General features: G+C 56.3%; 2 protein-coding genes across 7 annotated transcripts in view; one reads left to right on the forward strand and one right to left on the reverse strand.

Moving 5' to 3' along the window:
• Positions 1 to 11030, reverse strand: part of Acox3 (acyl-CoA oxidase 3, pristanoyl) — a 34561-nt gene extending 23531 nt beyond the window's left edge. The window contains exons 1-5 of one of the 6 annotated variants that reach the window (XM_023699926.1): positions 10957 to 11030; positions 3215 to 3359; positions 2711 to 2944; positions 1348 to 1422; positions 921 to 1010 (exon numbers count right to left, since the gene is read on the reverse strand). In XM_023699926.1, the coding sequence (XP_023555694.1) occupies positions 921 to 1010; positions 1348 to 1422; positions 2711 to 2944; positions 3215 to 3358 (543 nt within the window). In that variant the 5' untranslated portion in view covers position 3359; positions 10957 to 11030. The other 5 variants (XM_023699928.1, XM_023699917.1, XM_023699918.1 and 2 more) reach the window with 5 other exon arrangements.
• Positions 11031 to 11186: 156 nt separating this feature from the next.
• Positions 11187 to 15407, forward strand: part of Trmt44 (tRNA methyltransferase 44 homolog) — a 17682-nt gene continuing 13461 nt past the window's right edge. The window contains 3 exon segments of the mRNA XM_023699933.1: positions 11187 to 11885; positions 12951 to 13065; positions 15049 to 15268. Coding sequence (XP_023555701.1) covers positions 11264 to 11885; positions 12951 to 13065; positions 15049 to 15268 — 957 coding nt within the window. The 5' untranslated portion in view covers positions 11187 to 11263.

Raw genomic sequence — 15407 nt, forward strand, 5'->3', positions numbered from 1 at the left:
GGAAAACACTCCCAGATGGTACCTTTTGTCACGTCACCTCAGACAGACTGTCCCCGCCAGCACTTTTTCTTTTACCTGTCCTGCTACCCTCTTGACATAGAAGACCTGCCCTGTACATCCCCACCATGACAGCAGAGCTGCATCCAGACCCTGGACTTCCACTTGCAACCCGGGCTCAAGGCCATCTTCACGGCGGCCCCAGGCAGATCACCCGATGTCCCTCTGAGCATCACCTAGGCAGCAGGTGTTGGGAGAAGGCTGGCGAGAGGGCCATGGTCTAAGACCCAGGATGACCCTGGACCTGTGGCCAGGCACGGGGCACCATCCTCTGGCCATCCGTCAGACTGGGCCTCCAGCTGGGCACCATAGGGGTCATGGTCACCATGGGGAGTGGGGGGAGCCACAGGGCCAGAGAGCAGGGCTCAGACAGAATCCCAGGGCTTGGGAATCAAGCAGGAGCCTGCGTGAGGCAGCTCCCTCAGCCCACGCTGCCCAGGTCTGGGTCCCCACAGCTGCTAGTGTCCCTGACGGGAGGCCCCGTCCCTGCTCTGGCAGAGCTACACATGGTGTCCCTTTCCCATGTCCAGCCCCCACAAAATTCACAGAAGGCATGGGCACCCTTGCCCCAGTGTGACACATGGTCTCAGAGCTTTTTTATTTTTTTCTTTGGTTTTTGAGACAGGGTCTCACCATGTACTCCACCTGGCCTGGAACGCACTATGTAGACCATCCAGCTTCCAACTTGGAGGCCTCCTGACTCAGCCTCCCTGCTGGGATCGCCCCTGTGCTACCACATCCAGCCCTGGAGCATCTCTTACAAGCAACACGTGTGCATTCAGGATTCCCCATCCTTAACCATGTCCCTCGCGACACCCCATCCACTCCCACCCCAGCTCCATCCTATGGAAGGTGACACCTACTTCTGTGGTAGGGTCGTAGTGTGCTGTTGTTCGGATGGCCTGGGTGTTGCTTCCGTGACTCAGTTCAGTTAGTGCAAAACAGCCAAAGATCTGGAGACGGAAGCACAAAGCCATGGGCAGCGAGAGGCCACTCCTGTCCTGAGGACCAGACAACAGCCTGCCCTGGCCTCCTCTCTCCACTTGACCAGATGCCGACTTCCCATGTCATCTGTCACGCCGGACACCACCCCTGCCTGTGAGGCAACAGGCAGCCCAGGGGGCGGCCCTCGCTAGGCTGTGTGGGTACTGCCGAGGAGGGCTCAGTTCACACAGCCGGTGCCTGACAGGCAAGGCAGCACAGGCCCCTGGTGACCCTCACCAGCCACCCACCCTCCCCACACACTCGGGGAAGAGCACTGGGCGCTCTGCTCACCAGGCTCTGACCTACCTCCATGTTCAAGACCTTTTCAACATATTTGAGATGCCGTTCAGAGCCAAGGCTGTAAAGAGCTGATCCAAAAACCTGAAAACACAACACTGTCACGCACCTGGGTGGGCGTGAAGGGCGCCGCCACTCTGATCTGCACAGCTGACTCGCACTCCGGCACTCTGCTCTGGGGAGGAGGAAGCAAGCCGGGGCCCAGGCTCATGAGGGCCACAGCCCACACCAGCTAGGCAGCGTCACCTCCAACTGAAGACACCTGAGAGACAGCCTGAGGGTCTGAGAAGAGAGAGCCGGGTGACAGGAGGGAGGGTGGAGAAGAGAGACAGCCGGCATGTCACACAAGCTCGTCTCCCAAGAGCATAGAGATGGAAGAAGGCCACTTTCTTACTTGGATCTACGCTTTCCCACTGGCCCTCACGTAGCCACATCTGTAACAAATTACGTTATATGGGCTAATCCAAGAACATGGTATATTTAATTTTTAAAAAATTACAGTAAAAGGGGGTTCGATCCCCAGGCCTGCCGTGCCGGCCCCACCCCCGGGGTGCACTGAGATGGCAATTGAGTCTGGGCGTGGCAGCACGCGCCTGTAACCCCAGCTCTTGGGAGGCTGTAAACAGGGAGATCACTATGAGTCCAATCTAGTAGTGAGACCCTGAACACCCTGTAGACCCTTCCCTAAACTACAGAAAAAAAAATTACAGTAAAAGACACATTTCCACAGCCGCCCCCACAGCCCTCCCCCTGCCGTCAAACACATTCGTGCCACTCTTCTGAGCCCTTCCTGAAGCAGCTCTGGAGTCCTCTTTACAAGTGTCCCCACGCATCGGACAGGAAGGCAGCTCGTGAAAACACCACACTGCATCCTCGCCCGCCCGGGTCCCCAGGTCTGGCACTGTGTTACTTCTGCTCGTCAGCAGAGGCAAAATGGCCATGAAGGCGAAACAATCTGAACCCATTCAGGGCACAGAGGAGTCACGACAGCACAGCTAAAGACCCTCGGAGCGAGGGCTCCAGGGCTGCTGCAGAAAAAGGCAAGAAGGACGGGAGGCGAGCGTTTGAAGCATGGGAGACTGCCTTAGGGGTGACTCGTGGCACTGTGTCCCTTACTTTGTTAAAATTAAAATATTCCTTTGTTCAAATCACAGCATATAGATGTGTAAAGGACAAAGGCCCCAGTAGCTCCTCTTGCAGGACCTGAAGTTTCGCTGCACTGCACTATATCGAGAACGTAGGTGTGACAGTGCGTGCTCATGGCTAGAAAGCCTGCGCTTCTGACTCAACCTTAAATGCCGACCTGATTTCAGGTAACAGCAGCCACTGCGCAAAGCATAACTCTGCACGGCCCTGCGTCACAGCAACTCACCATCAGGTGGAGGGCGAACTTGGTGCCCACCGACCAATCATACATGCCCAGGCAGTAGGTCAGGGCTGGGAGCCGCAGCAGGCTCTGGTCCAGGTTGTCCAAGCTGAAGAAGCCATACTCAAAGACCCGCTTGCACCGGAGGAAGCTCAGCTCACGGTACTTTTCCAGGGACAGATCAGCCCCACGGGAGCCTGCAAAGAGCGGGTCCTTCTCCAAAGCCGAGAAGACAGCCTTCTGAAAACGCAGGGTACACGATGGCTAGCTGGAGGCAGAGGACGCAATGTTCCCCCTCAAGGCCATACACTGCCTGGGACACAGTCTGACCATTCCTGTCTTCTTGGCAATTTGGGTTCAAAGAAGAGAGGGCCCTGGGTGTTCTGGGACAAGCCTCATTTCACCATGCAGAGGAAGCCAGGGAAGCTCCAGGCCTTCAGATCTGCAACCCCATTTCTGCCCACAAGTGGAGATTCCCCCATCACAAGGGCTCCAGCCTCTGGGCCTCACCTTGAAGCGGAGTGTGTCCTCGCCCTCCCAGAAGAGCTGCAGCTCCCTGGGGCTGAAGGACGCTCGTGCTCGATAGGCATCAAGGGGCCCCCGGGGAGGATCTGACCACAGGCCATCGTTGCCTCCTCCTGGCGTGGGTGCCATCCTGCACAGAGAGCACACCTGAGCTATGTGTCGCACGTCGCCCACCTACACACACCTGTGTGTCGCACCCAGAGAAAAGCAGGCCTGAGTCCCAAGGGCAGCGAGATGACCTGTGCTGGACCCTAGATTCCAAAGGAGAAGACGTGGTGATCGGGCCTCATTCCACTCTCCTGGCAGAGGATGGCAAGGGTGCACTGGGAGCAGAGCAGGCTCGGGCCCGAGCCTGCAGGTCGGCAGCAAAATCCAGAGGGCACTGGGCTTCGTCCCCTGCTGACACAGCTTTACCTAAGGACACCTTGATCCCTGGTGAACCAGGGTGCTTCCCATGGAGCTTACAGCCCAGAGAGCCTGGAATCCATCCCCGCTACACACAGCAATACACGATGTCCCCACCATGTGGACACAGGCCATGTGCCACAGAACCTTTGACCACACAGGGTTCTGTCCTGGTCTCTACTCAATATGTAGACATCTGGAGCAGAGAATAGTTCTAGAATTTTCTGTATGGCTTGGACCCTTCTCCAACAGCCCTGGCTAATCAGAGCTCTGCAGGACAGCAGCTTATAGAGCTAGGCCTACAGGAAGCCGGAAGAGCTGAGTCCAGGCCTGGAAGCCCAGAGTAACTTTCAATTCCTTCCACATGACTGCTGAAATAGTCTAGGGGTGGACCCTCTGCGTGACAGTCACAGTGAAGCTTTCCTAGATGAGAGAGCGTGGCTGCCGAGTGCCCGGGACCCAGCCCCATGCAGCCCTCCCAGTCACCGTGAGCTAAGTACTGGGGTCTCCATGACACAGAGCAACAGAGGTTCAGAGGGGTCCCCAATTTCTGGCTGTGAAAGGCCAGAGAAGGGATCCAGAGCTCAGAAGGGGCCAGCCCAAGTCAGCTTCTGAAACAACTCTGGGACAGGGGAAGGGTAGCCCAAGCTAAACAGAACGCAAGTGGAAGAATACAGTGGAAGATGAGACCCAGATCCAATACGGCAGAAAAGAGGGGAGCAGAGACAACCTGGCGGAAAAAAAGCTGGGTCTCTGACAAGACTGGCAAGCTTTTACTACGCTAGCTCCACGAGAAAGAGAAAAACTCACATCCTCAACCAGAAATCAAAAGGGGGACAGAAGGCCTGACCCTAAGGGACTAGGAAGCAGTACCGGAGAAGCCCAGGGTGCGCAGAAAGCAGTTCACCGTCTCCCCAGGCCCTGCCTGTCCTCCTGTAATGGGGTAACAGATTTTTGTGCTTTAACTGTGAAAAATTATTTTAAAACCTTGTGCTTCCTGTTATCTACTCTAAAAAATACATTCTCCCTCTCAGCTTAAGGCTGTTTAACAATAAATAACTTTCTTGTCAAGGCAGTGAGCTAAAACAAACTCCCTCCCCAACCATCTCCTGCAACGTGGTCAGCTTAAGATATACCTCATAAAAATATACACTTATCACTAAACTGTAACAGACCCTTTACAGTTTACAGCTTTGTCAAATGAATGTAGTTTTCTGTTGTTCTGTGCTAGATAACAAATCTGCTTACCAAACTGGATGTGATTCTGTTATAAATCCCCCCCTGCTACCTACGTTCAGGGCCGATCAGCCTTCTCCCACGTGAGAAGTGGCTGACCGACCTGAGCTCAGTAAATAAAGACTCTATTCAAATTTCTATCTGGCTGCTCTGGTTCCTGTGCAGAATGACCCATAACACTCCCACAGGACTAGTTCCACAGTGACAGTGGTCAGGGGCTACTCAGGCTGTACACCTGAGTGTCATCCAGAGTCCCCTCACCCTTGGTCCCATAACGAAATGGACCATCAGCCCCACTGTGCCCCCTTAATGCCTGCAGATCCTTGCATCTCTCTGTTCCCCCCACCGCTGTCCTCTGATTGTTGGACAATATTGTGTGCAGGTAACTGGGTAGAGGAGCGAGGCAACCTTGGTGGCGCCCAGCCAGCCCAAGGACTACCAGGACCTCCCTTCCCAGGTGAGATACTCAGGCTTCTTAGGGTGGAGTGAACTGCCCAGGCCCTGCCACTAGGATCAGGCACAGCTCCCCGTGGCTCCCGTGCTACCTGAAACCACCAACGCCCTGCATCCGGGCACAGTGCTGCAAGACTAAAACCCAGCTGCCCTTGGTGCAAACCCCAGCGTCGCAACTTCTGTTGGATGGCCTTACCGAGCCTGTGGTCAGGGTCACCCCACACAATGTGGTCTCCTACACACTGTACTTAGGCTACTTTGGCCACAGCTGACACTTGGACCGTCCGTGGCAGAAGTGATGCCTTAGTGTCATTACTCTGCGACCGCTGCTGCTAGTCTCTTCCTCTGGTAAAACCACAAAAGGTTATGGTTGGGTCTCCTCACAGGGGCCCCCAGACCCTATCAAAATGAAGTCACTCTAAAGTGCCTCATGGGCAAACTGAAACGGGAAGGGAGCGCAAGGTGGCCTCCGGCCCACTTGTCCTGCTATCCCCTCTCCTGGCTTTAATCCTTGCAAAAGGGTAACCTGAGGTCACCTGACATTCACGAGTCGGCTTCTTCTCTAAGCCTCGCTGTCCTCTCCCTGCCGGAAGTTGTTCACATCTGCACGGTTCACGAATCCTGAATCCGACTCAAGAGACCTGCAACTACACTTAAAGTCTGCGACACCTCTCTGCGGAGGAGAGACGGCTGTGCCCCGCTAGTAGCCTAAGCAGCAGCTGCCTGGTGACCTTGGGGACGGAACCCAGGCTGCTTCCACCTCGTGCAGGACCTCCTTCCAGCGCCGGCGCAGCGCACGGACCTCTGCACATGCGCCCCTCGCGTGGAACCTTACTCGGGTTCCGCGCCCAGGATCGGTCCCCCGTATGGCAAGACAGACGCACCTGTGCAGAGGAACTGACCCTTCCTGGATGTGACCAGCCCTGGGCCGCCGCGTGGCCCCGCCCCTCAGGCACCGCGGGGGCGTGACCTGCGCCTGACGCCATCACGTCGCCCCGCCCCCTCCCCTCTCCCCCCCCCCGCCCTGTCGGCGGGTTTTGTGCGTCACGTTCCGTTCCGCTCCAGTCTCCCAGGAACGCACGGGTGCGCTGAGTAGAGACTCCGTGCTGTACTTCACCTCTTCGCCGGTGACCCTCTGCGGGGTTGATCTGGAGCGCGCTTAACGCCATTTTCTCCTCATCATTCGGAAGGACTGCGCAGGAATCTCTAGGGTGGTTATTTCGTTTGCAGATTCCGGGGCCCACTCCAGAGCGGACCAGCCGGCCCCCAGTGGGCGTTTTCCTCTCGTTCAGCACGCCCAAGGGCTTGCTTGGTAAGCACGCTCGTCACTGAGGTTTGGGAACACGGCCCTGTCGGTCCTCGGAGGCGCGTGGACGCGAGCTCCCCGGCCCACAGCAGCGACCAACTGGATAATCTCTGCTTCTGTCTCACAGGCCTCGGTTCTGTGTCCTGGGACCCGCCCCGCATTTGCCTGCCTGCACGGCGACCTCAAGGCCTGCACGGGGTGTGGGGCGAGGGTCCAGGCTAAGTTGCACACAACGCGACTCCGTGTTGGTTCACAGGCTGAGAGGGTCTCGGTGTTGGGCTAGAGCTGTGACTGCAGCCGGTGTGGACCGAAGCCCTGAGTTCAGGTCAGCCTGATGGGCTGGGATTTAGCGCTCGGAGTGTGGAAGGCTTCCAGGTAGAGGCTTACCCCACCCGCAGCCTCCAGCACTTCGATGCTGAGACCAGCTGGAGGGGTGGGGGACTCTGGCCGAGTCTCTCCCCAGCTCAGTCTAACACAGGAGCCGGTGCTGGCCTCCAGTGGCTGCTTAAATTCAAATGTGCAATTGTTAAATAAATGAAATTCCCTATGCAGTCTCAGCTGCACGGACTATACTGCAAACACTCGGTAACCACACGCAGCTAGCTTCTTATGCTACGCAGACAGGGAACATGTCCAGCCTGGCAGCAAGTCCTACAGGCCAGTGCTGTCCATAGACCCTGAACTCTGCCTGCAGGAGCCCAGCCTGTGTGGCTCTGAGGCGTGTGTGTGCCATGGTGTGAGCTGGTTACTCTCAGAGCAGATGCAGAAGCAGCTCTGCGGAGCTGTCCTTGTGAAAGAAACTGCTTCTGCAAAGGAAACAGCATTAGTGCAGCAGCCACGGCAGGCAAGGTGGCTGCAGATAATGCTGGCCACCTGAGACCCTCTCAGCTCGAGAAGACGGCCTCGGGTCACTATGCCACCCTCCTGTCGCTGACCCCAGCCCCAAGCCCCTCTTCTTTCCCACAGCTCAGGACACCACATAATCTTTCATCTTCTGACCTTCTCTGGCTGCATGATCATCAGTAATTAAGTGTGGGTTTCCGGGGAGAATGTCGGAAGCATGGCCAAGTGTGGGTCTTGCTGGCTTCCTCCCCAGCCCAGCAGCCTCTGGATGGAGGCCACCTCTCTCGAGATTCCAGGCCCCGCTGCTCTTGCAACCCTCCTGCCACACTCCCGCTTTGCCCACCTTTGCATCCGGCAATTTTACACTATTTCCAGTATACTAAAACTATGTGGGGTGGTGATACCAGTGTGGTCCCCACCTAACGGAAGGGGGCCAGAGACAAACAAAACATGCTAATTCAGAGAAAACAAAATGGCAGCAATACACAGGTCTGGGGTGGTCTGGTTGGTGGCAGAGAAGCCCTGCCTGAAGATGGGACATTTCTGCGGCTTCCTGAGCAGGGAGCAGACCCCCACGTGTATATCACGGGGAAGCAACACACAGAAGGCGGCCTCAGATGGTGGTGAGCTTCGGGTCTGAGGGGCATAAATGCCATCCTCAGGTGGGCTAAGAGGGCTGGGAAGGCAGGCAGGCCGAGCGAACTCTTGGTTTAGTTGGGGGTGGCTTCCCAAAGAGAACCGACATGTGTGTATGCAGGTGTATAAGCCAAGACCCGGGCATGGTGTCCCTTGCCCGTAATCTCAGGCATTGCTGTGAGCTATACAGTAAGACCCTGTCTCAAAAGAAAACAACATACTGACAGCAAACTGGACATTTCTGCTTTTCCCCAAAAACGGCCTCCTGGATTTATGGTCCCACGCTCCAAGCCCTGATCACGCATGATTATTCAGAATCAGTCTGGTTCTGTCTCTTTCTCCCCTAGGCCAATGTGACATGCAGCAGAGAAGCAGGAGTAACTTAGCCACTTGCAGGACATGGGAAGGCCACGGCCACGAAGCTCACGCAAGCATGAGATCACAGCACTGAGAACACAGGAGGCTCAGGCGGGCTCGAGCCACTGCAGCAGCATCTGCTCGTGTGTGGGAAGTCGTGGTGCACGCGTGCCTTGCCACCGCGGTGATAGTGGGCGTTACATGCCCAGCTCGACGCGGAAGCGAAAGCGAAAGCACTCCGCACCGAGATCAGCTGAAATGAGCAAGCACCCCAGCCCGGGCCCTGCGCCAAGGCAGTGAAGCCGGCTAGCAGGTGCTCAGGTCTCCGTGAAAGCCTTGCCTCTGAGTGCTGTTAGCACCAACCAGCGCGCGCACAGGTGACGGCCTTTGCAGACAGTAGGATGACCCATTCAGTTCCGCGCAGGTCCCCTGGAGTTAGGGCTCCCCTAGTGCAGCTGGAGAGCACCACAGAGCAGAGCATAAACTCCTGCCTGCCTGACCTATTACTGCTTAAAAACATTTGTTTTCTTCTGAGGTGGTACTTGACTGCTACTTTTACTAAAAGAAAAAAACCCAACTCCATTTGTCCCTACAAATGCCCAACGGCCATAAAAGCAGAACAAAGCTAGACCTTTGGAAGACCTTAGATTTGGAAGCCATCTCCTTTATTAAAACTTTGGAGCCAGGCATGGGGGTACATGCCAGTAATCCCAGCACGCAGGAAGCCGAGGCAAGAGGATCTCTGGATGTTCGAGACCAGCCTAGGACACTCGGGGAGACTCAGTCTCAAAAATCCCAAACAGAAACAAAGACTTTGGGTCAGATACTTGCTCAGGTCTGCAGAGAAGCAAATTAATCACTGGGGAGTGCTGCCTAAAAGTGGGGGCAGTACAGTACAGGTCTCAGTCCTATCTTTGGCCTCACTCCCCCTTTACCACTGAGGACATAAAAGTAAGAAATCTGCAGGGACGTTCAACCACCAGGGGCACCCAGAAAGCTTCAGCCCTTGTCCTAAACCTAGTCACCCTGGTTCCTGCAGCGCCTTCACCCCAGCCAATCTGTAGCAGCCAGCCTCCTCCTCGGCTAAGGGGCGGGTCTGATCTTCATCAGAGCGGGGCCCTTTTAGCTTCTCAAGCTGAGGTTCCTTTTTCATTTGCTACTTTCTAACTCTAACCATCCTGTGCTTCTCACTAGTATCCTAAAATGCTTTTTGGTAAGTGTCTCAAGACCCTGCCCCAGCCCACCTCTTTAGGGAAGCTTTTTCAGATCCTGTCCAGTGACAGATTCGTAACTGTTAATGTTTTGATTGCCCCCAAACAGGCTAAACACCTTTGAACAGTGTTGGCACTGAATTGTGTTCCCTGAGAGATAACTGGAGTTTTAAGCTTATCTAGCACCTGTGATCTTCTTTGGAAATAGAGCTCTGCAGATGTCCCCAAAAGGAAGAGGTCAGGGGTGTTGGCCTAGTCCCCTCGGCCCCTGCCCCACATTGCAGCCAAAGGTTAGGACAAAAGAAAAAAGCAGGTGTATTCCACAACAGACCAGGAGGGGCTGCTCTGGCACTAGGGAGAAGCCCAGCAACTCTGGTACAGACGACGAGGTCTTTATAGGGTCATGAGCATAACAGGTGGGGCCGCTGTGGAAGAAGGCACAAGTCACAATGGGACTTGCCATGGGAGAGTTCAATACAAGAGCTGCGGCGGTCCACTAGGGATGGGGTTTGTGATAAGACCAGCCAAGGAAGGCCATGCAGAACCAGTTTAAACCCACCCAAATGCAAGACTGCTCTCATTTTTCTGGGTCACCTAGAGCGAACTGTGCCCATTAGAGTCACTATAATGCTAAATCCTCTAACCTGAGGTGCATCCCTGGCTGCTGTGTTTTGAACATACCATGTATGAAGAAGCATGATGTGAAACTAGCATGCTAGGAATGCGCCCACCTGACTGCTTTTCGTTATGAACATGCCTATTTTCCTAATGAAACTCACAAGCCTCTTGGTTATTCCGGGTCTCCTTGTGACCGGCAGGGCAAAATGAACTTTTAACGGCTACAATTTTTTTTTCCTTTAGAGACAAGCCACTGCTCCGCACTTCCTCAGGCCGAGGGCGTGGCTGCCACCCTCACCTCTCCTCCGCCCAGCTCATCCTGGCCCGAGGAAGCCAAAATCCAGTTTCTCCTCCACCGGGGAAGGACGGGAGCGAGAAAGGGAGCTGGCAGCAGCAATACGAACCGCCTGTCCTCTCGGAACTAGCTATAAACACGCCTTTCGGCCGGAACCCCCACTGCACGCCTCTGCCCACGCAGCTTCCGGTGGGGCTTACCGGCTCTGCGCGCACCAGGGCCGCGGCCTACAGGCCTGTCCGCCCGGGCGGGCGCCCACAAGCGGTCGACCCCTCGCACTCTGACTGGCCCAGGAGGAAGCCAAGGCGGGACGCAGGTGGACAAAAGGGCGCTCTCCCGCGAGGCCCGCCCCGGGTTCCCGGCTCACCCGCGCTGGGGCGGAGGGCCGCCTGCAGGAGTCCCGCGGGCAGCACGGAGTCCGTAACTACATCGCCTCCCGAGTCCTTGCAGACCCCAGCGGCGACCACATTACTGTCACGCACTCACGACCTTAACTGGATGCCCAGAGGGAAAACAGGTTAAATTTAGCCAAAACATGGAACAGCTAGCAAAGGAAAATACGTCGGCGCGCCACTCACCAGGGCCACTTCCGCTTCCGGCCGCTGCGACGTCACGCAGCGACGGAAGTGCGTCACCAACGGCGTCGGTGTCCGGGCTCTCGAAGCAGGTGGACCATGGCGGAAGTGGGCCGGGAGCTAGTGTGCGACCCCGGCGGGCGGCTCCCTGAAGGTTTCTGGGCCGCGGTGGCAGTGTGGCTGGAGAGGCCGCAGGTGGCCAATAAGCGGCTCTGCGGCGCCCGCCTGGAGGCCCGCCGGAGCGCCACCTTGCCGCGGGCGAGCGCGGGCCCGGAAGGGGAGTGGGGCGCGGCCTTCTGCGGACCCCAGGAGGGGCCCGGGCCTGGCCGGGGTTTTGTCGAGGGGCATCGCGGGCCCAGGCCGGGATTAGAGCCCGAGGAGGGCACAGACCGTCGCAGACGTGAAGAAACTCAGGACCGGCGTCCACAAAAGGACGAGCAGAGCGAAGCAGCCGGAGCGCCCCTGCCGGCCGAGCACCCCGGGCAGCTGCAGGGGGCTGGGGACGAGGGCGACCCCGCCGCGGATCTGGATTCGTTCTGGGACCGTTTTTCCCAAAGTCTTGTCTCCAGCCATCCGGAGATGCTGTCATTCCTCACGTGCCCCGGAGCGGGATCGCAGTCAGGGGCACCGCATGAACTCGACCTTGTCCTAAGAACCGTCATCCCGAAAAAGAGCCCGCATTACTTGGTTACGGCTCCGAGGAGAGAAGTTGTCGTGCAGGGTAAGAACATATTTGATAGTGGACGGGTGCAGTTAGAGTAAAACACATTCATTGAACTTCAGGTTAGTGAAAAAGAACCAAGAAGGCCACTTCCTTTATCATTTTCTGAAGGGGTTGTGAGCTGTGGGTTGTTCCTGAGAGGGACATACGGAAATATACTGTATGTTCTTAGGACGGAGGGTGGGATAGCTGGTCGGAAGGGTGGGTGTCCGGAAGGCTTCAGGGAGACGGTGAAGGACGCCCTGGTTGTTGGATGATAAACAGGACTTGCACAGGTAAAGAGAAACTGGAAGGCCGACGAGGACGTGCGTGGCAGTTGGGTGGCTGGGAGCGTACTGGTTTTCAGGGTCGAGTTTCAGATACTTATTTTGAGCATCACTGCACGTGAGCCTTCAGCCAGTCCCCACCTCAGACTTTGCTCAGCGGCGAAAGTTTTCTGTTACTGCTGCTGTAAGAAACTGCTGGGCAGGCAGGGCAGCCTTCTGTGGGAGGTGGATTTTGATTGTGAATGCCTGGCTTGAGGATTGAAGTCTGTGTTCATCCCTGACTTTGATATTGCTGGGTTTTTATATCGAAAAGAAGCAGTTGATTTTGGAGGCAGAACTTCATTCAGCTAAACCTTAAGTTTTGTGCAGACAGATGTGATGCCATAAGTCAGCTTAGGAATAAGTTGCTGTGCAGGCACCTCGCTGAGAGGGTGGTGCAGTCCCTGAGACAGGCGGGCTCTGCACCAGCCGGGCCCTTGGCTAGGGATGCCCGCCTCTCCTGGTTGAGCACTGTCCGGTGGTTCCTGTGTCAGCAGGTCAAGGTCACCTGGCAGTGTGCAGCTAGCAGAGGCCACCTTCACTCCAGCCCATGTGGGCTCCCTGTTCGCTCAGCTCGGGGGAGGTGTGGCTGCTGAGAGAGGCTGCAGCCCAGCTTCCACCTGGGAAGTCTGAGGGAGGAAGCCTCGGGATACACTGTTACTGTTGTCCCTGTGCTCTGCTGCTGCTGAGACTCCCAGCTCCGCCTGCTGCCATTGTAATACGTAGTCGTGGTGTTTTTCGTTTTTTCTTTTTTCCCCAGATGTCCCCAATGGAACCGTAACTTTTTTGCCTCTGGAAGAAGATGAGGAAGAGAATTTGAAAGTTAAAATGAGCAATGTGTATCAAATTCAGCTCAGTGGCAGCCAAGCAGAATGGTAAGGCCTGAAGGGCAGGTTGCTGGCTCCCTGCTGTGTAGTCTTGGTCCACTGATTTGCAGGAGTGGGTCTTCATTGATGGCTCTGTGCTGGCTTTGGTTGGTGCTGGTCTTGTGTGTATAGGCTGCAGCCTAGCTGGCATCCTGAGTTTGCATGCCACGGGGCCTTGGAATGGGACCCAGCTGTCCTTCACCGGGCCACTGCTCACACTTAGCCACCCTGACTAACTGTGAACTAAACCCTCGAGGCCGTAAGCCAGAACCAACCTTTCCTCCTCGAGACTGACATCATGACGGCAGCAGGCTCACCAAGACATAAATGCCTGTGGAGGAGCGGTCTGAGCAGTACCTCAGGCCTGTATGGTGTTGGGGCTTGCGCGGAGAGTGTGGCATTTGGTTTATTTCTGCTGGTGCTTGTAAAGTTAGTCAGTGGAAGGGTGAATCCGCTCCTTGCTTCCCTACTGATGCTCTCAGTGCCGTGACTGGTTGGTCCCTTCTCGGACGGTCTTGGGTGTCATGACCTTGGCTGCGTAGAGAGCAGAAGGGTGAAGCAGCAGACGGCTTTGGACTTAGGCATCCTGGGTGTCTCCACTAGCAGTGTGGTCCTGGTCCGTCACTGCCTCTGAGGCCCTTGGTCTTCCCACCTTTATGTAAAGGAGGTCCAGTAATGGTAGCCTCTGAGGAGGAGGCCGGGCTGGCCTTCTGAGAGGTCTGTTGCAGGCTCAGAGCCTAGAGTGCATAGTCAGGACAAATAAGCATTGCTCTACATTGCCAGGAGGACCTGTCTGAGGTCCCTAGTGTGTTCACCTGCACCCACACCTGGCTGCATGCTTGGGCCTAAGCTGTCGGTAAGCTCCAAGGCGATTCCTGCGTGAGTGTGGTGAGGTACCCAGGGTGCCTGGCCCTGTGGATGCCCCCAGCCAGCGAGTTTGCCTTGTGAGCTCACGCTCACTGTTCTCTTACAAACCACGAGGGGCTTGACTGCTGCCTGTCCTATGTTGGCGTTCCCAGTATGACCCCGTTGGGCAGTTGTCCCTGCATCCACTGAGGCGTGGGTCATACCTGGAGGCCAGCTGTCCTGTAGTCCCATGGAGCACAGGTGCAGGGCACCAGATGGCTCCTTTTCAGTCAGGCTTGTGTGCTGAGCCTGTGGCAGGTGCTGGTGTACAGTGTGAGCAGGTCTTTAGGAGAGACAGAACGAGGTGCTCTGGCCCCAGCCCATGCTGGTGAGGAAACCCAAATAAACATGGCTCTGATCCAAGGACCGGGGTAAGAACGGCAGTGATATGCCTGATGACTGTCAGGCAGGTAGGGTAGGCAGCAGCGGGGGGACCCTGAGTGGATGGGGAGCAGGCCTGTGGGTCTCTGGGGACAAGGGGAAAGGGCAGCAAGGCCAGGGGAGGAGAGAGCCAGCTCTGTCCACACAGCCTGCCAGCACCCTGGAGGCCTGCTGATGTGCCTTGGAGCGACTCTGCTGGGACTGGATTGTATCGCTCTGGTCTGCTCTGTTGGCAGAAAGCAAGTCCCAGCTCTCGTCAGGTTAGCCAGCCCCTTACACTTGTCCCCAGCCAGTCACAGCCCCTCTTCCCCAACAGCCTTGTCCTTGGGACCCACCTTGAATGTTGCGTTCTTGTAGCCTTCTTTCTTGGGCTCACAAGCTTGAGGCCCTCCCCACCGTGCTGCCCAACTGCAGGCCTAGCGGAAGGTGCTGTTACCTGGGGGGGCCGCCACCCTCTGCGCATGCTCAGGGGTTCTGGCCCTGCCAGGAAGGCAGTGGAGCAGAGTAGGGGTAGGAAGCCGCGCTTCCCGGCTCTGGAGAGGGCTTCGTCCTCTTCTCTGTAGCTGTGCCCGGTGGCTTTAGGGTTTTTGGTAATGTATTTTATAGTAAGTAGCTTCTGCGTTCTTCTTTTGGATAAACAGACAAGTAATTTAAAGTTAAAACTCCAAACCAGCCTGCTTATTCATATTTCTCTTACTTTTAAAGGTTTATATCTGTTTTGATTTTCTGTCCAGAGAAGTGGCACGTGGATGGAGTTGTCTACCCCAGAGTTTCCTGGCTGGGTGAGGCGCTGCTGGGCAGGCTGGCCCGGTGGTGCGTGGTGCCCGGGAAGAGCGGCTTCCAGAGCACCCTCTCGCTCGTCTCCATCGCGAGGTACAGCACGCTGTATCAGGAGCTCAAGGAGAAGTACAGAGGCATGGTGAAGGTGAGGTGAAGGGCCTGGGCGGCTGGCACATCCCAGGCCCGCCCTCGCCGTGGCCTTGGACTCACTGTGGTCGACTGTCCTGTGTGCCAGATGTTTGCATTAAGTAGCTTCTGGGTCCCCTCAACTGGAATTCTTCTCA

Source organism: Octodon degus, unplaced genomic scaffold (genome assembly GCF_000260255.1).
Source record: "Octodon degus isolate 3935 unplaced genomic scaffold, OctDeg1.0 scaffold00006, whole genome shotgun sequence".
Classification (NCBI taxonomy): domain Eukaryota; kingdom Metazoa; phylum Chordata; class Mammalia; order Rodentia; family Octodontidae; genus Octodon; species Octodon degus.